The sequence below is a fragment of the Mastomys coucha genome, unplaced genomic scaffold (assembly GCF_008632895.1).
Source record: "Mastomys coucha isolate ucsf_1 unplaced genomic scaffold, UCSF_Mcou_1 pScaffold15, whole genome shotgun sequence".
In the NCBI taxonomy this organism is placed as follows: Eukaryota; Metazoa; Chordata; class Mammalia; order Rodentia; family Muridae; genus Mastomys; species Mastomys coucha.
In genome coordinates, this window is record NW_022196897.1 from 141966581 (window position 1) to 141992817 (window position 26237).

The 26237-nt window shown below is 46.2% G+C and overlaps 2 protein-coding genes across 9 annotated transcripts in view; one reads left to right on the forward strand and one right to left on the reverse strand.

The window, feature by feature from the left end:
* Spag4 (sperm associated antigen 4) lies at positions 1–4389 on the forward strand. 3 transcript variants are annotated; one of them, XM_031372464.1, is made up of 12 exons: positions 1–465; positions 921–1025; positions 1328–1394; positions 1571–1632; positions 1844–1887; positions 2069–2094; positions 2223–2331; positions 2543–2618; positions 2723–2838; positions 3175–3342; positions 4027–4116; positions 4204–4389. In XM_031372464.1, the coding sequence occupies exons 1-12, from the start codon at positions 180–182 to the stop codon at positions 4360–4362; spliced, it is 1308 nt and encodes a 435-aa protein (XP_031228324.1). In that variant the 5' UTR covers positions 1–179; the 3' UTR covers positions 4363–4389. The 3 variants fall into 3 exon arrangements, with proteins under 3 accessions (XP_031228324.1, XP_031228325.1, XP_031228326.1); XM_031372465.1 differs by having other exon boundaries at positions 1–357; XM_031372466.1 differs by having other exon boundaries at positions 1–357; positions 942–1025.
* Positions 4390–7010: 2621 nt separating this feature from the next.
* Positions 7011–26237, reverse strand: part of Cpne1 (copine 1) — a 41569-nt gene continuing 22342 nt past the window's right edge. For 4 of the 6 annotated variants that reach the window (XM_031372472.1, XM_031372469.1, XM_031372468.1 and 1 more), the window contains 15 exons: positions 14931–15056; positions 14655–14834; positions 14469–14543; positions 14318–14389; positions 14139–14219; positions 13889–13978; positions 13708–13794; positions 13490–13576; positions 13345–13404; positions 13126–13259; positions 12979–13033; positions 11853–11904; positions 9074–9207; positions 8697–8933; positions 7336–8588 (listed from right to left, as the gene is read on the reverse strand). In XM_031372472.1, the coding sequence (XP_031228332.1) occupies positions 8448–8588; positions 8697–8933; positions 9074–9207; positions 11853–11904; positions 12979–13033; positions 13126–13259; positions 13345–13404; positions 13490–13576; positions 13708–13794; positions 13889–13978; positions 14139–14219; positions 14318–14389; positions 14469–14543; positions 14655–14834; positions 14931–15056 (1611 nt within the window). In that variant the 3' untranslated portion in view covers positions 7336–8447. Of the gene's footprint in view, positions 8589–8696; positions 8934–9073; positions 9208–11852; positions 11905–12978; positions 13034–13125; positions 13260–13344; positions 13405–13489; positions 13577–13707; positions 13795–13888; positions 13979–14138; positions 14220–14317; positions 14390–14468; positions 14544–14654; positions 14835–14930; positions 15057–26237 lie in introns of those variants that run through there. The other 2 variants (XM_031372470.1, XR_004118981.1) reach the window with 2 other exon arrangements.

A 26237-nucleotide genomic window follows, 5' to 3' on the forward strand; every position in this document is an offset into this window, starting at 1 on the left:
GACCTGGCTCCTCTGTGACAGTGGCCAGAGCACAGCAGCAGGAGGGTCGCAGACACGAAGGCTGAGTCTCCAGGCGCGCCGCCCAGCGCTCACACAGAGTCCTTACCCCGCAGCTAAAGGAGGGCCGAGGGCTTTGGTTGCAGCGACTTTGGCTTCCCAGAGGGGTAGCCCGGGTCAAGATGCGGCGGAGCCACCGTCCAAGCTCGACCGCATCCTCTCACAATCTCACCGCCAACTTCTTCAGCGAGAACAGCAACAGTTCCCACAGCGCGACTTCTGAGGACAGCAATGGCCAGGGGTCCCCTGGGCCGGAGCTCGGGGAGTCCGAGGGCAGAATGTCCCGGGGCTCCAGCTGTGGTGAGCCCGCCTTAAGCCCTGGAGTGCTCCGAGGAAACACACGGGCGCCTCGGAGCCACAACGGGCAGACCGTTTTGTGCGCCGCAACTGTGAGGGGCGGGGCTTCGGGTACGGGCGGGGTCGAACCCGGGGGCGAGAGGGCGGGGCGGGCTCGCGGGGCGGGGCTGGGTGCAGAACCGACCAGGCGCCTGAGGGGGTCGTGCTCAACCCGTGTGTCCCTCAGGGGCGAGCTCAGTGCCTTGGCGGGTCCCGGGAGGGGGTGGAGGAAATCCTGTGCTTGGGCGTGGCTGAGGAGGTGTCTCAGGGCCCACGTGAGTGGCAGCCTGGACCCCGGTCCACCCCGGCCCGGACTCAGACTGGGGTGGTTTCTACCGACTGAGACACTACAGCTCCGGGTCTGGGGGTGCGCGGGGAGTGTGCCATGGGGGTGCGGCAGGACCCAGGGCCTGTTTGAGGGGCTGCCCAGCTGTTTGGCATGAGGGTCAGGAGCCTGCACCCGAGCCCCGAGGGCAAGAGCGGGCCTGCGGTGCACAAAACCTCAATGGAGTCCTGGGCTCTCACAGAACCATCTGGATCTTCTGTAGTCTTGGAGGAACAACTCAGCCTTCTCCCGATCCTGGATCTGAGGCAGGAGATGCCTCCCCCACGGGTGTCCAAGAGCTTCCTGAGTACGAGCCTGGCAAGCCCCCCCCCTTTTCCCCCTCACCTCAGCACTCGGAACCCCAGTTCTGCTCGAGTCTGGATCCGAGAATCCAACCCAGATCCCCTTTGACCTATGCTCAAAGACCTCCGACCCCCTCCCCGTCCCCAGAGCCCGTGTCCTGGTGTCCAGCCTCAGCTCCTTTCCCCAACCTACCTTTAACTTCTGAGCTCCAGTCCCCAACCCGGTTTCCCTTGAGCCCTTCTGAACCTGCACTACCTCACCTTCCTGGATCACCCTCTGAGCTGCTTCTCCTGTTTCCTTCCCTAGGCCTCCTCTTTAAGGTACTAAGTGTGTTATTATCCCTGGCAGTGGACGGGCTAGTCTGTGTGTACAGGTCAGAGGGAGTGGCAGGGCTCAGGGGAGGGCAGCCAGGCTGGGCCCCACCAAAGCTAGAGGGATCCAGATCTGGTTGGGTTAGTGTTCCCAGAAACTGGAAGGATCTAGAATCCTGAAGTCGGGGCTTGAGTGGATTAGGGCCTCTAGGCATCAGTTTCCACCTTGCTTCTTTAGGGAAATCTGCTCCATCCGCTTCCTGTTCACAGCCTTGTCACTCATGAGCATCTTTCTGGCAGGTGAGGAGCATCGATTCCCTGGGGCCCCAGCTCTGCAGCTTTGCAGTCAAGTCCAGCTCCCCTGGCCTCGGTGGACTACATCCCATTCTAGTGACCCCCGACTTGGTCTCTCTCCCACATGCTCCTGCAGCCCTAGCTTTCACTCCAACTCCTTGCTTTCTTCCTTGTCCTCTTACATCCGAGGACACCTTTCCCCTTTTTCTTTCTCTAGCACTCTGGTGGGGGCTCCTGTACCTGATCCCACCTTTGGAGAATGTGAGTTGGGGAGACCTATGTCCCCAGGGGGCGTAGAGGTTGTGTGTATGTGGGGGGCATCCCTGGACTGCTGGGAGGAGGCAGTGTAGGAAGCACTGAGCATGATCCCCATGGGCCATCCAAGAATGGTAGGGAAGTGCTGACTCGGGAGAAGGGTACTTACTAGTCACTTCCTCCACAGGAACCTAAGGAGATGCTGACTCTAAGGTGACAGGGCACCTGGAGTGGGACTGGGACTGGGCAACGCTGACAATGCCTCTCTGGGTGCTTTCTGAGAGGAATGCACATGGTACCTACACATGTGCTAACCCATAGTACCTACCTCTCATCTCCAGCCAATACCACCACCGTGTGCACTCCCAGCACCAGCAACTGCAGCAGCTCCAGATAGAACTAAATAAACTCCGCAAGGAAGTGTCCAGTATTCGTGCAGCCCACAGTGAGGCAAGTCCCATGCCCAGTTGGGAGGCTCAGAGATCTAGCTAGCTGTGTTCACTTGGAAGGCTGCTTTGGAGCTCCCTCATCCTGGGTCCCACTGTGGGGAATCTTTCTCAAGGCCTTTAAGTTCCTACATCAGAGTGTGGAGTTACTGAGAAGACGGTCTACCTGTAAACTAGCTCACAATCCTCCTGGTCTACCCCCTTTGCCTTTTTAGAGTGTGGCGAAGTTCGTATTCCAGAAGCTGAATGAGGACTTCGTACGCAAACCGGACTATGCATTGAGCTCTGTGGGTAAGACACTGATGTGTGGGAGAGACCAGTCATAGACAGCCATTCTACCGTACTGATGAGAAGTCCTTGTCAGAGCCCCTGAAAGTGACTTGTGCCTGTTCCAGGAGCCTCCATCGACCTGGAGAAGACATCCAATGACTACGAGGACAGGAACACTGCTTACTTCTGGAACCGCTGGAGCTTCTGGAGCTATGCCCGCCCACCCTCTGTCATATTGGAGGTGGGCCTGGAGCCAGAGTGCTTGGGGACAGTGCCAAGGGGCAAGAGCTGGGGTAAGAACAGGAGTCAGCCTGGTGCAGGGAGGAGTGGAGCCGAGGTCATTTTGGCTTCAGGAGGCACCCCACTAGAAGCAGACTGATGCAGTGTGGTGGGGCTCGAGCCAGGCAGATCCTAGAGTTAAAGTGAAGAGAATGGTAAAACGCTGGGGGACACAGCATTGTCTCATCTGGCTAGGCAAGAACTGGGGCAGAAGGCAGAGTTCTGGGCTGAGTTGCAGTCCTAGGACTGGGCTTCTGGGTTTGTCTTACGTTCTGATGGTCTGCCAAAACCCCTGCAGCCAGATGTATTCCCTGGAAACTGCTGGGCTTTTGAAGGTGACCAAGGCCAGGTGGTGATCCGACTGCCAGGTCATGTGCATTTAAGTGACATCACCCTGCAGCATCCTCCACCCGCAGTGGCACACACCGGAGGCGCCAGCAGTGCACCTCGGGACTTTGCAGTCTTTGTGAGTAGGGCTGAGGCCTGGAGGTTGGGGAGTTGACTAGGGAACACTAGGCAGTGGTGTTTGCTTATGTATAAACTGGACATACTTCCCTCTGCCTCACAGGCTGCTCTAGGTTTATAAATGAACATAACCATATGCAGATATTAGGTATGGCTTGCCAAACTCTATACATATTATTTTATTGTATCTACAAGACCTATGAAGTACAACGAGCGATTACAAGCTCAGTCACACTACTTAAAAAAAAAAGAAACTTCTATTTTTTTTTTTTTTTAAAAAATGTAAGAGTGTTTTTGCCTGTATGTACACTGCATGCATGCTCAGTGCCCCAGGAAGTCGGGTGCTACTCTGGGAACTGGAGTTAAGAACAGTTATGAGCCACCATGGGGGTGCTGGGAACCCAACCAGGGTCCTCTGTAAGAGCAGTCTTTCTGGCCCTGCTAACAACTTTCTAGTGCCTGGTTTGTGTGCCTAAGATAGGCTCACTCTATGCAGGTTGACTTAAACTTAACAATCTTGAATTAGCATTGCTGATTCTAGGACATGCTGGCTATTACTGGTTTCTTTAAGCCTATGTTCCAAACTACACACCCTGCCATGAGAACCTAAGCCAGAGCATGGGAGGTTACTGCTTTCTCTACTCTCCCTGTGTCTCATTGTTCTCACACACACTTCATCTACCAGGGCCTCCAAGCCGATGACAAGACTGAAGTGTTCTTGGGAAAATTCATCTTTGATGTGCAGAAATCTGAAATCCAGACTTTCCACCTCCAGGTATGTTTATCTCTGGGGGTGACAGGGCAGGATGGGAAGGACAATCTTGACAGAGCAGTTACTGGCGTGATCCATTTGTCTCCCCAGAATGACCCTCCATCTGCCTTCCCCAAGGTGAAGATTCAGATTCTAAGCAACTGGGGCCATCCACGCTTCACATGCTTATATCGAGTCCGTGCCCATGGTGTGCGGACCTCAGAATGGACAGATGATAATGCCACAGAGGTCACAGGGGGACCCCATTAAAAATGCTGATGGTTGGAGTAGACTCGAGATTTGTGCTAAAGAAAGTGCATCGGTGTTGGGAGTGCATCTTTTGGGGAATGCCCCTGCGGCCTGTGGTATAGCAGTGTGACAGGAGATTCCCCTCAACCCATCCCCTCTGCCCGGGGAAGTCCAGAGTCATATAGGGCAATTGTTTATAGGGTCTACCATATGCAAGAGAAGGTGCTGTGGGCACCCTACAGTGTAAACAACACAAATTGATCCTCAACACAGAGAAGGAAACTTGCTTCAGTCAAGTACCAGTCTAAAATACCACCAGAATGGGTCTTCCTCAAGAGGTCTTCTCCTTCAGCTGGAGAACTGCCAGGCAGCTGAAGGCATACTTGTGTTCACTTCTTAACCCCAGTTCCTGGAAATGCCCTCAGTTCTTTCTAAGTACAGAGTTCCTAAGGGTAGAAAGGAGGGACTGAGCAAGAGCAGGTGGCTCAGTGGTTAAGAGCACTGGCTGCTCTTCCAGAGGACCTGAGTTTACTTCACAGCACTAACATGGTGGCTCACAACCACCTGGGTCTCTAGTTCTAGGGAATCTGATGCCCCCTCTCACCTCTCAGGCACTAGGCATCCATGTGGTACATTAAAAAAAAAAAAAGGAAAATATCTAAACACATAAAAATCTTGGGCTGGTGAGACGTCCTGTCTCAGCACTGACAGGCCACTAAGCCTGACAACCAGAATTTAATCCCTTCGACCCACGTGGTGGAAGAAGAGAACCAACTCCATTAAAGTTGTCCTCTGACTTCCACGCACTGTGGCTCTTACACAAAATAATTTAAATGTGATAAAAAAAAAATTAAAGGGTCATTAAGATGACTCAAGTGGGCTAAAGGGGCTTGCTGCCAAGTCTTAATGGCCTGAGTTCAATCTCTGTCTGGTTCAATACAACAGATAGCGAACTCCCACAGATCGTCTTCTGACCTCCATGTATACAGTGGCACACATACAAAATAAATGTGGCATACATACAAAATAAATGTGGGAACTGATGTTTAAACTAAGATTAAACAGAACTAAAGTCTGGCATGGCGATACCCAGATGCCTGAACTTCTGGCATCGAAAGCAGAGGTAGGATTTCTGCAAGGTTGAAGCCAGGAGAGTCTCCAAAAACAGATAAAAGAAATAGAACCAAAGGCAGGACACACCATTAATCACAGCACTTGGGAGGCAGAGGCAGGTAGATTCTGCCACCCTGTTCTACAGAGTAAAACCCTGTCTCCAAAAATAGAGAAGGAAAAAAAAAATAAAATAAAAAAAGAACTAATGCTGGCAGGGTAGCCCAGTGATGTGCTGGCAGTGCACAAATTTGCCTAGTGTGTAAGGGTCCATGGTCCTATAGCTGGAGAGATGACTTAGTGGTTAAGAGCACACGCTACTCTTTCAGAGGACCAGGATACAATTCCCAGCCCCTACATGGCAGCTCACACTGTAACTCCAGTTCCAAGGGATCTGACACCCTCACACAGACATGCATGCAAGCAAAACACCAATGCCAGAAAATACAAGTAAACAAAAAGTCCACAGTCCTGATTTCAGTTCTCAGTACACACACACAAAGGGCAGTTTAGCCACAGGAAACAAACTTTAAGACTTTCCATACATTTTTTTTTACACCCCTTCTAAGACTGGCCTAGAATTCCCTATGTAGTCCAGGTTAGTAAAGCTGAAGGTAGTATTCCTGTCTCAGCCACTTGAGTGCCAGGACTGCAGACATGAACCTTGCTTGGCTTCTGTTCATACTTTAAATGCATCTATGACTGTGCATACCATTGCTAGAGTGGCGATCAGAGGACAACTCTCTGGAGTTAATTCTCCCCTCCTGCCTTTACATGGCTCCTATGAGGAGAATTCAGGTTGTTAGGCTTATACAACAAACCCTATACCCAGTGAGCAACTTGCAAAGTTCTCTTTATGCTTTTGTAGCTCTGGCTAAGGGTTCTTCTGGTAATAGTAAGAAATAGATAGGAAGAGATTGAAAGAGATAAGAAGAGATAGGCTAGCCATACTGTACCTTACCCACGTGGGAAGATAAATATTAGACAACACAAGTTCTGGTCACTCAGTCATCTTGAATTTAATTCATCCCCTTTGTTCCCCCAACAGATAAAATACCTGGGGCAAAAACCCTTCCCCCAAAATACGTCAGTGTAACAGTCTAATCAGTCAGTGACTTCCTTGTTACTCTGTGGGGGTGGAGCTTCTGAATGTAACCAGAACCAGGTTTCGCTCAACAGGCGGGGCCAAAGTGGTTGTTGTTTACTGTCCGGGCTTTGGGGAGGGAGTCCACAGGCTATCTTCTCCCTATGTGGTAGAAGATGCCCCTAAATACATTCAAAGATAAGCTACATGGTAGAGCCCTAGACACAATCCCCATCACCAAACAAAAAACAAAAAGGCAGCCACTGAGGTGAATATATTATTATTATTACTGATATATGGATACATTTTTAAAAGGTTAGCATATATAAAAAATAAATTTGCATATCAAGTATAAAAATATGAAACAGTAACAGCTGAGGGGAAAATATTTTCAACATGTCAAGAACAGAATAAAAGCTCTAACATACAGCTTATGAACAGGTTACTGAGAAACAAGGAAATGTGTATGAAGTAATACAGAGATGAAAACTAGAGATGAGATCTGGGGGAGGAAAGTGAGCACAGGTTATCAGATGGGATGAGTCAGACCAGACCCCTCTACAGAAGGCAACCTTTAACAGCTGCTAACATTCTAAATAGCACCTGCGAGCTCTCATTTCCACACTGAAAAACCAATTCCTCAAAAATGTATGTAAACACAGAAAACGAATCTCTGTAAGGAAGGCAATTACTAAACTCTGGTTCATTCTTACAAAAGAATAGATATGAAAAGTCGAGGAGGCAGTCTGGTGGATAAGGCATCCAAAGAGATGCAAATCAGATTCAAACAGCATGCTTACATAGAATACTGATATCTGAAACAATGTTTCATTAAATTAGAAAGCGAATTTTAAAATTCCTCTCTGCCTCCTGGGAGCTGGGGTTCACACTGTGCCTGCCCTCAACCCCACCACGACTGAGATGAGCAGGTTGTGTGAAATTTTAACTCTGTATTTAGGAGCTCCCTTTCCCCCACCCTGCAAACAAAACCAGTTTTTCTAAACCAGGCACTAAGTTAACTGTAGTTCCAGCTACTCCAGGACCTTGAGTCCAAAGAGTTTAAAGGCAGTCTAGGCAAAGTGGTTAGGATGTGTCCTATAAAGTTTTCCCAAAATGAATATGCATGTTAAATCTAAATATAAAAAAGCTATTAAATTGTTGAGCTGTTAAAGGTCAACTACAGTTGAGGCATGCTTATAATCCTAGCACTTGGGAAGTTGGAGTAGGAAGAGCAGGAATTCAAGTAGGTAACACAATATAGGGCTTCCTGGGCTACATGAGATTGTGTATTAAAAAAGCAAATAAAAAAATCAGGACTATAATCCAGGCATGGTAGCACATACCTGTAATTCTAGCATTTATGAGGTCGCGGCAGGATGGTAAACTGCAGGCCAGTATGAGCTGCACAAATGTTCCCAAGAAACAGAGGGACAAAGCCAGCACAGGAAGTCTAACAGCCTTCACTCTGCTCTAAACATCATTCTCTCCCATTTGCTACCTCTTTTAAGGCAGCACCTTCCATCTTGTTCACGGTCCAGCTCAGCTTGCCCCAGAGGGAAAGACGGCCACATGCTTACTTTACGTGAAACTTTGTCTTTTTAAATTTTGTGACTGGAGTGAATAGACTCAGTTTGCTTGAATGGGGTTATCAGACCAAAGGGATCTTTTACTCAACAAGCCCAATGTCGCAGTCTATAATTTTGAGAAAAGGGGGTGATGTCTTTACTAGTCTGTCTTTTCTGAATGAGAGAGCGCCAGGCAGGCAGGCGTGTTAAAGAGCAGCAACAGCAGAAGCACATATAAAAAGATCAAGTATGAAGTGGAAAGAATATGCAGCACGGTTGGTCCATGCCCAGAGGATGGAGCAGGCTGAAGCCTGAGGACTGATTGGAGCCTACTCTTCCAAGGGAACCTATGCCTGCGGGGCCTGTGCGGGGCCTTTGGCTGGGGTTGCAGGGGCTTTTAACGGGGCCCAGCCTTGGGCTTTGAAGTAGGAAATCATCTGAGTGGGCACTTCTGCAAGTACAGTCTGTGCAAGTGTCTCCCGTGGAGCCTGCCAGAAGAAAGGCGAGATCAGTGAGGGCCTCTAAGTTTCCCACACACCGATTAAAAAGGCTTTATCCATTGGCCCTCAACCCCATTCCCACCCTTCCCCACTCACATTCTGAAATCGTCGATAAGGCACAAACTGCACTATGTCTCGGGCAGCTGCTTCTCCAGAGCGTGTACGAAGTGGGCCACCATCAGCATCCAGCTGCTCCATGACCTCAAAGTCAGCACCACCCACACCCACAATGATCACGGACATGGGCAGCTTTGAGGCTTCCACCACAGCCTTACATGTGGCCTCCACATCTGTCACAGCGCCGTCAGTCAAAAGCAACAGTACGAAGTATTGCTAGAGACAAGTCCATTCATATACTAAGGCAGATTGTCTTTCCCACCCCCCTCCCAACAAACCAGGTGCACATTCCCTCTGCCAAAAGCCCCTCTACACAGTCCCTGCCAGCTCAGCTCACTGCTGAGCACAGCTCTTACCGAGGCCATCCTCTGCTGTGCAGCCTGGGCTGCAAACCTGGCCACATGGTTGATGATGGGTGCAAAGTTGGTGGGGCCATAGAGACGAACCCGGGGCAGTGCTTGACGGTACGCGTCTACGATACCCTGAATGCCTACAGAGGAAAGCAGAAAATATTTAGACCTTAGACCTCATAAAATTAAGTTAGACCTAAAATCAGCCCATCTTAGCTCAGAAATTTTAGAAACTTGGATATGTCTCACACTTGTCCCTCAGGATACAAGTCTATCCAACAAATGAAATTAAGGGGTGGATGAGATAGGACTTGCTATAAATACTCTTGAATTAAAGCCCAGAATAAGAGCTAGTTGCTGAGCTGGGGATTGGTTGAGCCTGGTTATCTCAGTCCTTTGGAAGCTGAAGAGGGTTGCTGTGAGTATCAGGAGAGCCTGGCATACAGGAAGACTCTTTAAAAAGCAAATATGGCCGGTCAGTGAGATGGCTCAGCAGGTAAGGCGCTTGCTGCACAAGCTCAGAGACCTGAGCTCCATCCACAGACCTTGTAAAGATGGAGGGAGAGAACTGGCCCCAAAGATCCACCTGCCTTGGCCTCCCAAATGCTGGGATTAAAGGAGTGAACCACCATGCTAGGCCTGGCTCACAAGTTTAAGCCTAGCATATAAAGTTCTAGGCCATCCCAGCCAGGGTACACTGAAAGACTGTCTCAAAAAGGGAAAAAAATGTTTTGGCAGACTAAGGAGACAGAATTTGGAGTTAAATACATATGCATATATATATATGTAATGTATGTGTTGGTTATAAAAGAAAGGGGACTATGTGGGGCAGGAAAGGTCTTAAAGAGAGGGGCCCACAGGTGAGTTCATGGAATACGTGATATGAAGCAGACTGGGTCCTATTGGGCAAGGGGACCAGCAAAAGGTGGATGAGGAGAAGTTAGAGGTGAAATAAGCAGAGTGTGGTGATATACATGTATGCAAATAGCACATGCCTAGCATGTATGCAAATAGCACATGCCTAGCATGTATGCAAACAGAACAAGCAGCAGGAGATGGAGACAGGAAGTACAGCAGTTTGCTAGTGTGAGCTACAAGACTGACTCAAAACATATGCAAAAGAAAGGGAAAGTCATCATAAAATCATTATGCCAACCCACAAATAATGAAAGTAATAAGTAAGAGGCTGTGATGAAGCTCTGTGGTGAAGTACAATGCCTCACACACACAAGGCCTAAGCTGAATCCCCAGGAACAAAATTATTTAAAAAATGTCCTGGATTTTAGGAAACACACTTATTGTGTTTTAAGTATTGTGTTTAAGTATTGTGTTTAAGTATTGAGGGTAAAGGGCAATGTGAACGATACTGGGTACAACATTGATGGAAGCCAACCTATTCTCTATAAAATTATCAGATACTTCAGGAAAAAGGACTTACACGAAAGAAAATCAGAGCCAGCAATTTTTAAGGCAATTGCCACCAAACTGAGTTCTATCCCTGGGGACCACATGGTAAAAAGAGAGGACTTCCAGAAAGTCATGCCATAATGCACAAACACATATGCAATGATATATATAGTTTAACTTTTAAAAAACGTAACCCTCCACACAAATACCCTGACCATGCAGTTCCAATGATTCTAGAATTCCTATGACTATTGTAACTTTTTTCTTTTTTTCTTTTTTTTTTTTTTCCAAAACAGGGTTTTTCTGGATCGCCCAGGCTGGCCTTGAACTCAGAAATCCGCCTGTCTCTGTGTAACTTTTTTCTAACTTTGACGCTTTGTTTTAAGATACACTCATACTATGTAGCGTAGGCTAACCTTGAACTCTTAATTTTTCTTCCTTTATTAGGATTACATAAGCATCTAAACATAATTTTACATCAAAATACAAAGTGAAAAGAAAGTTTTAAAACCAAGGCCAAGTCCTCCAGTGGCATTCCAGTAGCTGCACTCTTACATTTGTGTGACTTAGGCAGGAAGGGCTGGCTACCTGGTGTTCAAAGCCAGTTTTGGTTAAATAGTGAGTTCTATACCAGTCTGGCCAAGAGTGAGATCTGTCAAAAAGTGAAAGGTGGTGGAAAACGTGGCTAAGAGCCTGAGCTGCTCTCTCAGAGGACCTGAGTTCGGTTCCTAACACTCCTGCCAGAGGCTCACAACCATCTGTAACCTGTAATCTGTAATCAGGAACCTGATGCCTGTGGCCTCTGTACTCATACATACACACAGAGAGACACACATACAAATTAAAAAGAATAAAATAAAGATCAAAGTCAGGTGAGATCTGTTTTCACTTTAACTTGGCACCACGTGGAAGTGCTAGGAAGCCACAAATCTTGGGTCTTTACCAAAAAAGCTTGGGGAAGTCACACAGAACACCCACCTGCACTGTGCAGTTCAGGGAGGGAGAGCTTACTCACATATGAAAAGCTCTGGATTCCAACCTTAGCACAATGGTCGCCTGCCCAGCCCTTTTCCATGATTTTATTTTGAGACAAATCTGCCCCAGCGGACCTTGAACTTTTGACTCCCTTGCCTCAGCCTGCCAAGAGGCTCTACCACTAGGCCCAGGAAATTTTAGCTTTATTTTGAAACCAAAACACACAGAGGTAAGCAACTTGGCACAAGACATTTCAGTAATAAAATGAATTTTTCTCCACTGGGCTAGCTCTAACCTCCATTCCTCTGCACAAAGGGGCTGGATCCTCCCTCCCAGTGGTCTGTATCCGCAAACACTCACTCCTCAGGTGTGGAAGTTCCACACTGGAGAGTGAAGGATTTACCTGCACAATACGGATTACTGGGATTGAAGTTCAAGGCAAACTCATGTGAGACCTGAGGGCAAAATGAAAAAGGAATGAACCAACTTAGGGTGCAACCCTCTCATATTAGCACATAGGGTCCAGGACTGGAATGCTGTAGCCTGAGTTATATAGTGAGCCAAACACGGCTGGGCAGGGAAGTGCACATTTTAAATTCCAACACAGAGGGGCATTAGGATCACTGTATACCAAGACCAGCTTCATCAAACAAACAAACCTCCCCCCCAAAAGAGATCCTTCCTGCATTCCCCCCCCTCCTTTAGCCTCTTGAACCACCCTCCAATACATACAGCTGCCCCCACAACTCCTCAAAGAGGGTCTCTGCAGACCAGGCTGGTCTTGAACTCAGAGAGACCCACTTACTGCTGCTTCCCAAGTGCTCGGATAAAGGCATGCGCCACCACACTCAAAGAGCTGGTTTGTCTGCCTGTATGTTTGCTTTGCTGTTTCAAGACAGGGTCTCATTATGTAACTCTGGCTGTCTTAGAACTCACTATGTAGACCAGGTTGGCCTCAAACTTATAGACATTGGCCTGCCTCTGCCTCCTGAGTGCTGGGATTAAAGGTGTGCATTACCATACCTGGCTAAGGTTTTATTTCTTCTTTATGTTGATGTGTGTGTGTGTGTGCATCCCCAAAGAGAATGCACTGGGTTCCTATCAGATCAGGAGTTATAGGTAGCTAACCTTCCTTCCTATGTGGGTGCTGGGAACTGAATTTTGGCTAATTTAGAGAAGAAGCAACTGCTAATGTAACTGCTGAGACATCTGAATAAGAACACCCCAGCCCTTTACAGGTCAAGAAAAAGGACGCTTTCAGGGTCCATGTGTAGCACAGCAGAGTGCATATTTAGCATGTTTAGGACCCTGGGTTCAAGCCCCCAAAATACAAAATCAAAACATGATATATGCCAGGATTCCAATAGGAGCTATTTAGCCCCGAGCTTGCGGTATTTATGCTTGCAAGAATGGATCTCTGGATCTCTCCTTGAAGCTGGGTGCCAAGTAATAAATACATTTACCACTGACTCTGGACTTAAGGCCCCTATACCAAAAAGAGAATAGAGGGAGGGAAGAAGAGTGCTTACCTGCCAATCAGGGGGCACCTGGGCTCCAAACCCAAATGCGGGAAACAGCTTGTCTCTGTGGGGGACAATGAATTGTAAAAGAGGCAGCAGGAGGATTGAGTCTAGAAGTGTATACAGGGAGTGGAGTGGCCTTAACCAGGGACTCACGAGTCATAGTCTTGAACCACGCTGCCCACACTCCACAGTGCTGTCAGATACTCGTTGACTCCTGTAGGGCTCAGATAATGCAGGGAGTCAGGTGAGGATGGGTCGCCATTGGAGCCAGTGAAGTCCACACCCACCTAGGAAGAGAGCAAGAATGGAGGTGAAGGATCTTCAGTCTAAGGCCTGTTCACCTGGCCCAGGAAGGCACTCCCAGTCACGTACAGTGAAGTTGATCTGGCAGCCGCCCATCACATAGTCCAGGAAGGAGTACTCTGTTTCCACCTGCAGATGAAACCAGGTTAGGAGAGGGCGGACAGGGGACTAGCATCATGGAGCTCAGAGCTCAGAGCTTGGGTCACCATCTTACCCGGCAAGTCTTGACACAGACGGTTCCAGAGTTCCTGTAGCTTTTCTTTCTCTGCTGCTTCTCAGGGTGGACACATTCAAACTCAGCCTGGTGAGGTGAAAAATTAAAGAAAGTAACCCACCACAGCATTAGCCCAGGACCTAAGGCACGCCCTCCAGACTTCCCTGTGGGTGGCAGCCTTGCAGGCCACCCAAGCACTACCAACAGTTGACACTTACCGGGACTGCTTGCAGTTGGGCCAAGGTGGTGTGGAAGGTACCAATGAGATCATGTGACCCGTCACTGTCATAGTCTGAACAGCGCACCTGAGAGAAGGCGTGTGTATAAAGGAGATGCATGACAGGCAAGGAGTCTCTTCCCAGGACCCTTTCCTCGATCCGTCTACGGTAAACTCCTCACCTGGATGGGTGTACTGAGGTCCCCACCGCAGAAATGCTGAAGAGAGACTGAGAAGCGCTTCCAGGTAGGGTTCAGGTTGTTCTTGACTACCTAAGGGTGGAGAGCAGAGAGCTCTGGTCAGGACCATGAAGAGCTCCCACCATCTCCACCCACCAACAGGCTTTTTCTCTCAGTTCCCAAACTGGCTAATCACAACCCCTGTAGCTTCCTTCTCTCCTCTGCCAATCGAACCAACGCTGCCAGGAGTCACCTCAGTTCTGTATGCCAGCTGCCACTTCCCATCACCTTGCCGGAAGAACTCTAAGAATGGATCAGATTTTCCTAGGAAGTCCTGCAAATGCCAAAGGGACCGAGTTATGACTAAGGCAGACAGCCATGGCAGCAGCCCTCTGTAATTCTTGAGCCCTTGGGGTCTCCTTCCAGACATACCTTCTTATCTAGGTTTCTGGCTTCCACCTCCATGGTGACTACACGGCTGTCCTTTAGCTCCTGAGCTGAGACCTAGGTAGAAGAGGGTGTCACCTCATGAATTATCTATTACACCAACAGCCTCCCCACCTGCCCAGGGTTTATTTCTTACTGTAATGGTTCCCCGGCCTGCAGGCTTCCCAGGCTTCAACATCAAGGGCAGAGTCAGCGACTGGCTGGATACAATCTGGGGCAAGTGAGGTAGCAGAGCTGTCAGCAGATGTCTCAGGCCGGGGGGAAGGGGGTGGGGTGGGGTGTGTGTGTCCTGCTTCACAGGGACATCGCTGTCACTGCTTACCTGACCTAGGGAACATTCAGCTCCCCCCAGGAAGTCATCGTCCCCCAGCTCCGGTGTCTTGTTGTCTATGTCGTAGATCCCGAAGCGTAGCTTCTGCACAGTCTCAAAGTGGTATTCTATCTGCAGAGTCTTGGAGAACGCAGGGCTTGAGCAATTGCGAACACGTTCAGTCCGGCAAAGCTGTGGCGACAAGTCACTAAACGTCAGTGACAAACCTCCCACCCCAAACATTATGCTACCTCCCTCGATAGCCATAACCTTTAAGGTCCATCTCACCTCAGCCCAGGCCCCTCCCACATCCTGTAAAAGGACACAGAGTGGGTCAGACTTGGAGCCAATGTCCTTGTCAATGAGATGGTCACAGGAAACGGACAGCTGAACCAAGGTCACACAATGGGCCATCTGCGGGGAAAAGACCTGGGTCAAGCATCAGGGTCTCCCTGCCATCTTTCACTGACTATAGTTACCAGCCTGGGAAAGCTACATACTTCACACCCCTGAATTCCAAGTAAGCTCAATAGCACCGGACGCAGTTGTGACACCAAACTCTGGCTCAAAATCAATCCTTACTCTGAATGTGGCCTTGACCACAGCAATGCCATCCCCACCTAGGGTTCCAGCCTTAGCTACTGCAGAGGGTAACTGATCTCACTCTGATCACTCACTGCTCCCCAATAGCCAACAATGATGCCCTCCAAACTCTGGGGCCTAAACCTTGCATGTTGAGCTCTGCCCCATCCACTGATTCTTCGAATCTCTACTCTGCTACTCAAGTGCACTCCTCACCATTTCCATGTCCAAGCCACGACTTATGTTGCCTAGCAACAGCAATAGCCTCTCCAGCTGGGCTCTTAACCTGTGCCATTCCTTACTTCCACTTCCCACCTCCACCTCACCAGGCCATCAATGTAACAACCAAATTAATCCTGGCAAAAATATCCATGCCAGGCATGGTGGCACAGCCCGAAATCACAGCACACAGGAAGCAGAAGCAGGACTAGTGTAAATGCAAGGCCACCCTAGGTAACATATAGAGTTGCAGGCTACCCATGGCTACAAAGTGAGATCCTGTCTCACCTGTAATTCTAGCTCTGGGGGAACAAAGGGAAGGAACAAGAGTTCAGGGCCAGCCTGAGCTACAAAGTGAGTATGAAGCCAGCCTGGGTTACATGAGATTCCAACTCAAAAGCAAACAAAAGGGCTTGAGAGATGGCCCAGCAGCTAAGAGAATGCTTTGCTCCTGCAGAAGACCTGAGTGCAATTCTCATCACCTACACAGGGTGACAACCTACGCTGGGTGACAACAGTCTACAACTCCAGCTCCAGGAGATCTGATGCCTCTGACTCACGCCTTTAGTCCACAGACATATATACATTAATTAAAAATAAAACAAGAGAACCTCCCTGATGAACCTCACACTCTGGACCATCACCTGTAGAAAATGCACAAGCCAGACAGAAGTCTAATGTATGATCTGAATTCCCAGGCCCTTCGAACACCATCTCCTGTCAGTTCTCTGACGAAATCATTCTGGCCTTCACCATTCCTCAAGCCCACCAGATTCATATTCCGAAGACCTGTAACACCCGGTACTCTTGTTTTTTGTTGTTTTGTTGTTTGGTTTGGTTTGGTTTTTTCGAGATAGGGTTTCTCTGTGTAGCCTTGGCTGTCCTGGAACTCACTCTGTAGACCAGGTTGGCCTCGAACTCAGAAATCCACCTGCCTCTGCCTCCCAAGTGCTGGGATTAAAGGTGTGCGCCACCACCACCCAGCAGGTACTCTTTGTTTTTAATCACCCACAAGATTGTCTCCTCTCTCATAAAGTTCATTTATCATCATGTCTGTTACACTGGCTAAGTCTTGCCTGCCACTCTGAAATTCTAACTCTAGCACCACTGACACATGGTGTCACATTATTAGCCCCAGTCAACCCCTTCTCCTCCCAGCCTACATCGACTTGCTTTGGTCCCTACCTTTCTTGTTGGTTGTTGAGTTTATGAAATGGGAATTGAATCAAGAGTCTTGTGCATGCCAGACAACCATCTGTCCTGAACTTCATCCCCAGCTTTAGACTCCCACCCAGATCAATCCTCATAATATTTGAGCCCCCTGCACAGACAAATAAGGAAAACCTCACTACTCATCATCCAAGAGTCTGTAGTAAACCTAAGGCAGATGTGTGTGTTCTCACTCCCACCCAGGAAGCCTCCTGCTTCCCCAGGATCCGATTCTATCTGGGCAAGAGAGGTCATGGTCTGGAGGCAGTCAGCAACCCAAGTCAACTGTGATCGGGAGACGCAGTGTTCTAAGGTGAGTCTACAAAAAGCATGCAGACTTTCAACCTTCCAGATGGCTGGCTCCCTTAGAGGTTCAACAGACCACAGCTTTTGCCCCATCATAACTGAATTCCAGGTCTGTCATCCCCTCATGTTCTCTGGGGCAGTGTTTGCTACTCTTTTCACTATGCTTTAACAGAGAGACCCAAAAACCTCAAGGCGACTCAAAGGTCCATCAGCTAGATGGGGCTGGACTCCCTAGCATACACACAAAGGAATACTGAGCATGGGCTCAACAGGTAGAACCATGTGTCCATACTACCTGAAAGCATTAGATTATAAGTCAGCAAGAGTGTATTCCATTTTTAGACATGTTACTTAGGTAAATATATATGCAACAGGTCTGAATACACACACACACACACACACACACACACACAGAGAGAGAGTAATATACTTGGGGAAACAGAAGCATGTCTATATTGCTTTGAGGGGTGTTGGAGAAACGAGATAAAATCAATAATTTCTTATGTTCTATACTACCCCCTTTTTATATTTTGAGACTTTGCAGCATCACTTTGCAGATGAGGATGACATTTGACCTTAGATTCTGGATCCTATGACCTCTCCCTACTAAGAGCTAGAGTTACAATCAGTATACTTCTACATTGTTTCAACATTATACTTTGCAGGGTCTTGTTAGCTTCCTACTCAACATTAACGCACACATTTAAACTATCAAGAACGATCAAGCTATAACACTTCTGGCCATAAAAGAAACCAATAAGGTTTCTTCATCTCAGTACGGCCTTACCTAGCCAACATCTAGTCTCTAATTTCAAATCCTATATACCTGCCCAATCCAATGACTCTTATAGTTAATACCAAACTCTCTAGCAAGCTACTTTGATCTCCCCAAGAGAGAATTTCTGCAGCATTGAGTAGTGGTGTGTTGTGTTAACCCTGAATTCTCTTCTTAGCCTGCCACCTTCCTTAGCTCCTTCAGCTGGGATGGGCAGAGTGTTAGAAGCATATCCTACCTAGTGACTACCTCGTCACCCACAGCTCTGGTCTGACACGATTCCCTTAGGAATTCTTGCCCAGCAGGATTTCATTATGTTTCAGTAACAGCAGTGGTTTCCTTTATCAGTCTTTTGTAACTACAGAGCCATTTCTGTGTTTATTAGCTAAATGAAGAGCAGATCGTGCCATTTCTGGTTAAAACCTTGGGATAGCTTCCCAGCATGATCAATATAAAACCCTAAGAGGTGGACAGGTGGCAGGGACCAGAGCTTAGCTTCCAGCTCCAAGGAATCCAATGTACTTTTCTAGTTTCCACAGGCACTGTAACCACATGCACAAACCCATGCACAGACATGTACAAGTACACAAAAGTTCACACACACACACCCCAAACCAAAAAAATAAATAAATAAAAAAAATCAAAGTTCTGTGGGGTAGGCAAGATGGCTTAGTGGGTAAAGTTACTTGCCATCACAGTACAGCTGGATCCCTGGGGCCCACACAACGGAAGGAGAGACCTGCAAATTATCTGACCATCACCTGGATTCCACATCTCCTCAATATCCCCCAAACTAAATGTAATTTTAAAAATTTAAAAATCCACTCCAATCCATAGCTACAAAATCTAACCCATGTATAAACAGTCACCCAGCCACCGACGTGTGTTCCCACTGGCCTGTTGTGAGTGACACCCACAGTATCAAGTCTGTTCTCCAGCTCAGCGTGCTTGTGTCACATCTTCTCCCATGGAGACCAAGCTATGTTAAGAACAGGAACCCCGTCTAGTTTGTATCTCTGGTACCTACTTATAACAGATACTCAGTAAATGAGTTAGTGCTGAAATTACAACTGTCTGACCCTCCTCTTCCATTTAAATGTGGGTTCCTTAGCACTAAGTATTCTCTAAATGCCCGGTACTAGTACTCAGTGTGGGAAGCTGGTGCTCATAGCTATTTGATGAACTATTGGAATGAATAACATCGGGCTCTTTTCATTTGAATGAATACCAATAAACCTTCCCTATCTTGTCCCTTGAACAACTGCGCTGACAAATTTTAATCCAGAGGACTAAGATGTAGTGAATGTTTGCCTAGTTACAGCCTGGGTTCAACCCTCAACACTAAAAATAAATGAAAACAAAAATATCAAACTATAAAATCTCAATCAAGACTCCTGTAATTTCATATCAATGAGAACCAACTTAGATAAATAGGCAAAAGATTCAAAGACACCCCATAAAACACAAGTATGAAATAAGCTAATGAAATGGCCCACGGCATAAGTGACCAGAGAAAGGCAAAATAAAACTAAACATAAGACCACCAAGGCCAAATTTTTGTCAAAGGATATATGAATCCTAAGAATCAGTAAAGCAATAAATGTGCCACCTTGGTAAACAGACGGGCCAAGTTGTCAGGAAGCCAAATATACACAGAGCCAAGTGTAATTCCCCTGGCCGATTTTAATCTAAATAAAAACATCATAGCTACCAAGCTATTTACAGAATGCTCACAGCAGCTTTATTCACCGGGAGACCAAAACACTCCATCAATAGGATGGAGTTATTTTTATAGAAAAAACAATCAGCAACTAAAAAGACTAATGAATTTTAAGGATAAACATATTGATTCAATTTATTAGGTTTAGAATTGGCAAAAACTAATTTCTGGTGTGCTCTCCCACAGGAAGAGGTAGGTGTTTACTGAGGAAGGCCGGAACTCTAGGGAAGGATGACCAGATTCCTTACTCAGGGTGGGCAAAGTGGGTGGGCCCACTGTGTACAAAGTAGCATATAGGGGTCAACTCTCAGTGAGTTAATATAACATTATGAAGTTGGCCTGGCTTCTAAATGTTACAGGTTCCTGTGAAAAAGTTCCTATTTGTGTTTTGTTTTCTTCTCACAGATTCCCTCTTTTATTTGGCCACTAGGAATCAAGTCTATAATCCCAGCATTTGGGAAGTAGAAGCTGGAGGAGCCACAAGACCCCGACTCAAGGATACAGAAACCAAATAAACCTGTAGTTTTCTTTTCTGTTATGCTAAATCAAACTCAGAGCCTTGTGCATGCTATGTAGGTGCTCTATCCCTAAGCTACCTCCCTAGTCCCCACCCGGACATGACTCATGGAGACCTTGCTGTCCTCGAGTACCACTTCGTCTTCATCTCAAGTGCTGGGATTGCAGCTGAAAACCATCACACCTACCTATGGCTAGTGTTCTACATTTTGAGGTAAGTTTCCCTTAAATTATCTGTATCTGTAGATTAATTTTTCAAGTCTTCCTTAAAATCTACTTCTAAGCTTATCCCCGCTTGGAAATCCATGATTAAAACTCCTGGTGCACTTGTGCCCACCTGTGATGACAACATGCCACTTGTTTTGAGCCATCCCTTCAGATGGCTTAGGTGGACCAATTCACTGTCCTGCCATCTCAGGCTCCAGAGAGCTGAGATCACAGCCTGTGCCCACCATGCACTGTCAACAGCTACGGACTAGATTTACCAAAACTCACTGTGCAGATAGAGGTTTTATTGCCACGAGGCTTTCATTTCAATTTTCTTGAATATTACAGTAAGGTGATTCAGTGAGAGAAAATCAACTTTCTCATTTAAGAGGTCTGGCTTATACTTATTAGATTTTTGTGTACAGAAGAATTCCTGCTCAATCAATTACAGGATGAGCCAATGACCTTCAGAAAAGACTCAAGAAATGACTTCAGAGTGACCTGGCCTAATGCTAAACCCATTACAGGAAAGGTGAGTTTCTGGCATATTCTGTTATTTCCTCTTTCTATTTGGGACTAGTACAGTTCCAGAGGAAATTAAAAAGGTTGAGTTCTAACCTGTTCTGTCTTGTTCATGGAGGTGGGGTGCTCATTCCTTTCCATTTTCCTTGTTTTTTTGCCTCTCGTCCCATAGCCAACCTCAGAGCTTTCTAAGCCTCATACTATGTCAGAATACAATTATACATATCATCTCTTAAAGCAGAGACTCAACCTCTGGGCATGGTGATGCAGGTCTCCAATCCCAACTGAGGCAGGACTGGAAGTTTGACTCAACCATGAATTTACATAATGAAAATGTGTCTTAAGCCAAATGAAAAACCCCATCTCATTTTTATAGTTTGCAATATCATACATAGAATGGAATCGAGTGAATATCTAACCTACATTCTGTGACCCCAGGTGGAGGAGAGGCAGGATTTGGATGTGGCCATATAGTTAAATGAAATTCAGGCGAGAACACAAATATCTGGACTCCTAAGTCCTCCTTAGAACTTTGTTTTTTTGGGACATCTCACCATGTGGCACTGGCTGGCCTACAACTTGCTACATGTAACATATTGGCCTAAAACTTGCAGAGAGTCACTTGCCTCTACCTCCCAAGGGCTGGGATTTAAAGGCATGCACCTTCATGCTTGGTCTAGAACTTTCTGAATTATAAAATCTCTTCTCCCCTGGAAAAAATTGTTTTTATATACACTATTTATCTAAAGGAGAGGACAAAAAGATGGACAGTGAACAGACACTAAATACTACTCCTACTTCTTCACAGCCATAAGATGCTACTGTACCAGATGGTGTCCTGCCCATAAAACTTAGGCAAAATAATTGTCTCAGACTCCTTGGCTTTCGGGGGGGGGGGGGATATGATTAGCTCTGAAGATTCATGTAGATAATATGTGCAGGGCTCTTAGATACCTAGGACCTGTGCTGGAATTATCAGCATGTTAGCCATCACCATCTTTTCAAGCTTCATACAAGCTCCCCCATAGCAGCACTCAACTTCTTTGGAGGCATCAAATTTAATCTACAATGGACAATTGTATTCCTTCCATGTTTCTCCCCAACCTTGGCTATTGAGAAACTCTTTGTAGCAGGGTCTCATGTAATGCCCTCCCACTTTCATGAAATCAAAGTTGGTCCTCATCTTTCTACCTCTACCTACCAAATGCTTGATTGTAGGCCACAACTCTGCTAACAAATCCCTAGCTACACACCACAGACCTACATACCACAGACCTATATACAATAAAAACTTCAGGAAATCTGGCATTATTATACTGGACCAGACTTAAAAGAATCTGAAGGATTGTGTGAGCAGGTGGCCTCAGTGCATTTAAAATTAAGGAAAGAATAAATACTGCCCTCCCCTAGTTTTCCCTGGAAGAGGTTTACAGCAAACCATTGTTGATAGGGACTCTCCTCAGTAATAGAAAAATTATGTGCCCTTCATTTCTTATGTTCCCTTCCCCACATTAGCAGGCTCTAACTGCTCTTCATAAATCCAAGGGCATTTTTTTTTCCTTCTGGGTTCAGTTGCCAGATGGCCTAAAATTCACTTATTGGTCTTTGAGGATTATGAATTATATGAACCTCTTCATATTCAAGAGCTTAATCAGGCAACCCTGCAATCCCTACCTCCCTTTACCTATCCAAAGTCATGGTACAAAAGTGGCAGGGCCCACAAGTAGGTTAGTCTCTGTGTAGCAGCATCATTCCTTCAGACAACTCAGTCATGCTCACACCTGTTGTTGCCTACCTTGAAAAAATGGAGCAGCTCACAGATGCTGGAACAAGTCTTGGGGGCCAATCAGGAAATCCTCCAGAGGCTCCAATTGAAGCCCGGCCACCCACTGAATAGCCCTTCCCCCATAAAATTGGAGCAGCCCATGCACAGCAGCAGCACCACTTTTCTTCCCCTCTCATTTCTGCAAGGGACATGGAGAAGGCAGTTGTTTTTCTTGCCCTTGCATCTCCCTCTAACTTTAGAATTCTCCAAGTTTAAATAAGGAGCTCCAAAGACATTCCTCACAGGTCACAAACTGACCCAAATAACTCTTTTGAGACAGTCTATAAAGCAGGCTGGCCTATTACTCTAGATTCCCCTTGCCTCGATCCCGCAAGAGCTGTTATTAAAGGTACTGCTACAGCATGACCAAGTCCAAGTTTTTCTATAGTGAAACTCTTTATTCATACATGACTCACACCTAATAAAAGGTATGCACATGAATTAAAATTTCAAACAATGAAATTTATTTAGACCCATATACTTCTAAGCCTATGAGTCACACAGAATCTGGCAATACTGCAAAGCCTAAAGTGTGCACACAAGAACGTAAGTGGGAAATACAGCAGGTTCCCAACTTGTGGAGATGGTCAGAAAAATCTGAAAACCACTCATTCAATTCCAGCATCTCCAAAGATCTTCCCAAAGCCAAACACATTTCACCCGTCCCTTCAGAGCAGAAAACCTAGCCCAGAGAAAACTGGATATGGAGCTGCTCCCCACCCAGAGACTTTTTGTGTTCAGAGATCCTATATCAAACTTCATCTGCCCACTTACATCCTGCATCTGATCACTACCACATTGGTGGGTAGTGCTTGTTATTCCATGTTTACCTTATTTGGGGAGCTAAAATCAAGGAGCATTGAGGAAGACTCTTCCCTAATAGACTGGGGACCCATTATATGACCACTATTAGTGAATTGAGCCCCACAAGACACCCCTCAGATGAGGGAGAAGCAGGAGACACAAGCTACCTATGAAGTATGAGAGCATCCATTCTGTTTGTAGTTCTGTAGGTTCATAGCTCATACCTGAAGTCCCAACACTGTAGACTTCTCTATCAATAAAATGGGAGTGGTGGTGGCAACTCTGGGCTAGGAGTGATCAACAAGGGTCTATTTGGCGTGATGTCTAGTATATACTAACTGTTCCCCTTTAGTGCTCAAAATAAATGTGCCTTTGGGTATTGGTGTAGCACCCCTTCGGATTCTTACACTTGTGGGACACTTAGGACTTAAATGGCAGGATGGGAACAGGCTAGAATAGAACACGGTGATTGATCCTCTCTTCTGAGTAACAATGTGAGGCTTCTATTCTACTACACTCAAGAGAGGGGAAGTGACCAAAGCAGCCAAGTCAAACACATTTAAGTTTCTCTTCAGGGCCAAACTCATACCCATTTCGAAAAGAAATGGAATAGCTGGAGTCATAGAACCATGGACACTTACCACTGAAAAATCTGAATCCTCTTTTACAGAACAAAGCCCAAAGGACACATTAGCCATGGGTCACAAGAACTAATAGAACCAAAAAGTATTTCTGTCCCATTCTGTCACTAGCTCCCATTTTATAGTTCAGTCCAGTGTCAGAGCTACGTAGCCACTTAAGATAGTCCCCTACTATACTATGTGACCTTCTCTCCATGGCCTACATATACTAACTAGCCTTATATACAAATGTAAAGAAGTCTACACCCATCATAATCTCCTTATCACTCAAACAGCAATGGAGGACTTGCAGGACTCCAAACTTGCAGGATTTCATCAAACACATGTATGGTAAGATTCATCTCAGAAAGTGGCTTAGAGCAGCTACCTTCAAGGGTAGTCAACGTCTGCTTCCATCCTACCCTGTTACAACATACGTATCTGGAGCCTGTTAAACATGGAGGATGTGAGGAAACAGCAGACCATCCTGAGCATCACCAGGGAAAGTACCCTGCCTCTCCAGTGTGCATGCTGCTTGCCCAGCAGTGGACCAGAGCCTTTGTTCATAATGCATGTTTTCCTTACTCACTGGTTTAGTAACTCACTTGGTTGGGATACATGGGGAATCTTAAGCATTTAAAAAGTTCTGTCTGGAAAACTAATAAATTTCAACAGGGACATTACAGTATAGCCACAAGCTTGTTTCCACCCGAGTTAACTGTCTGACCAGGAAAGCCTTTCTGTGGCATTTTTATTTGCCTTCCCACATGGCATATAGCTATGGCTAAGTTATAGTTATATGAAAACAGAAGTGTATGAAGACCAACAAAGTTGAGTTCCAGCAACAACAAAAAAAATAAATAAATAAAAGTGGTCTATCTCCTCATAGATCACATGGCTAAAGGGAATTACAGATTCAGTGTCTCCATTTGCAACCTACCATGTAGAGTAGGGGACATGAGGTATACCAGTACAGGCTGGTATTTTGGTTATTTAAGTGGCTCAGCTCCTTCAGCCTTTCTTTTTCCCTCTTGAAAAGAGGTCTCACTATTTAGCCCTGGCCGGCCTGGAAGTCACCATGTAGACCAGGTTTATGCAGAATGCTGGAATGAGGATGTACCACAGCCAGTGTGGAGCAGCACAATGTGGTTCCTGTTTGCTATGGATCATATAACTATCCTTTGCAATCAAAACTTAAGTAAATGATCTCTACTATCAGGAGGCTACAATTCACTGAGACTAATCATCCTGGTTTCCAGCAGATTGATTTATATGTGAGAAGGCAAAAGGAGAAAAACGTGGTGGCAGCAGAAACTGAAACTGGAGGAGCTGGCAGAAACTCCCTGGGATGACTCAGGCTATGCCAACATCTGTATTTATGTCTTTCCTCCTTCCCAAATAAAATAGGAGGTGGTCAGATTATTGAAAAAGACTTAAAGATAATTGTTCCTCAGGCCAGAGTCTAGATATCTGACACGGGGATGCCAATATTAATACTCTACCCCATTCACCACTTCTCTGCAACTATTTGCTGAGTTTCATGTCCCAACTTCTAACATTTCATTAGAGGAAGGCCCTTGAGGCCTTCGGATATCAAAGACCATGGTTAATGCAATCTCTTCCCTACTATACAACCTCAGTGCTTTTGAAGTGTTGTCCTGTACCTGGGACTGAAATGTTTACATCAGGATCATTTCTCCTGGACTCTTCAGTAGCAGAATGGTATGTAGAAAGCATGATACGCTGCACTGGTTGCTTAATATTACATATGTTGATCCAGAAAAGGAGCCATACTTAATTTAAGGATGCTTGTGATGTAGCTCAAAACATCACAATTAAGTCCAGACGAGCATACTAAGAATTAGCATTTCGTAGGAAATGAACTTGCTTATGTTGATGGACATAGGGCTTTTCCATAGAACTGCAAATGTGCTAGCACAGCACTCTTCAAACACTTATACAGGAAGCTTTCATGCCCTATATCAGATTTTATACTAAAAAATAACACTTTTTACATGAAAAGGTAAAGCTTTAAGTTTAGATCCTACCCTATCCCATTAAGAAAAAAAGAATACTCTGGGGAGGATGGTGATATATGTTCTTGTGTAAAATGCTAAAGAGCAGAAAACCAGCAAATTGCAGAAGCGACCTTTCCTAAGTCCACCCCTGTCTATGTGCGTGGGCTGATGATGTCACACCATCATTTTGCAAGTGCTTAATCATCAGTTAGTTTTAAAAAGACTTAGACAAGGTAGCCTGTGTCTGTTGTCCAGTTACTCGGCAAGCCAAG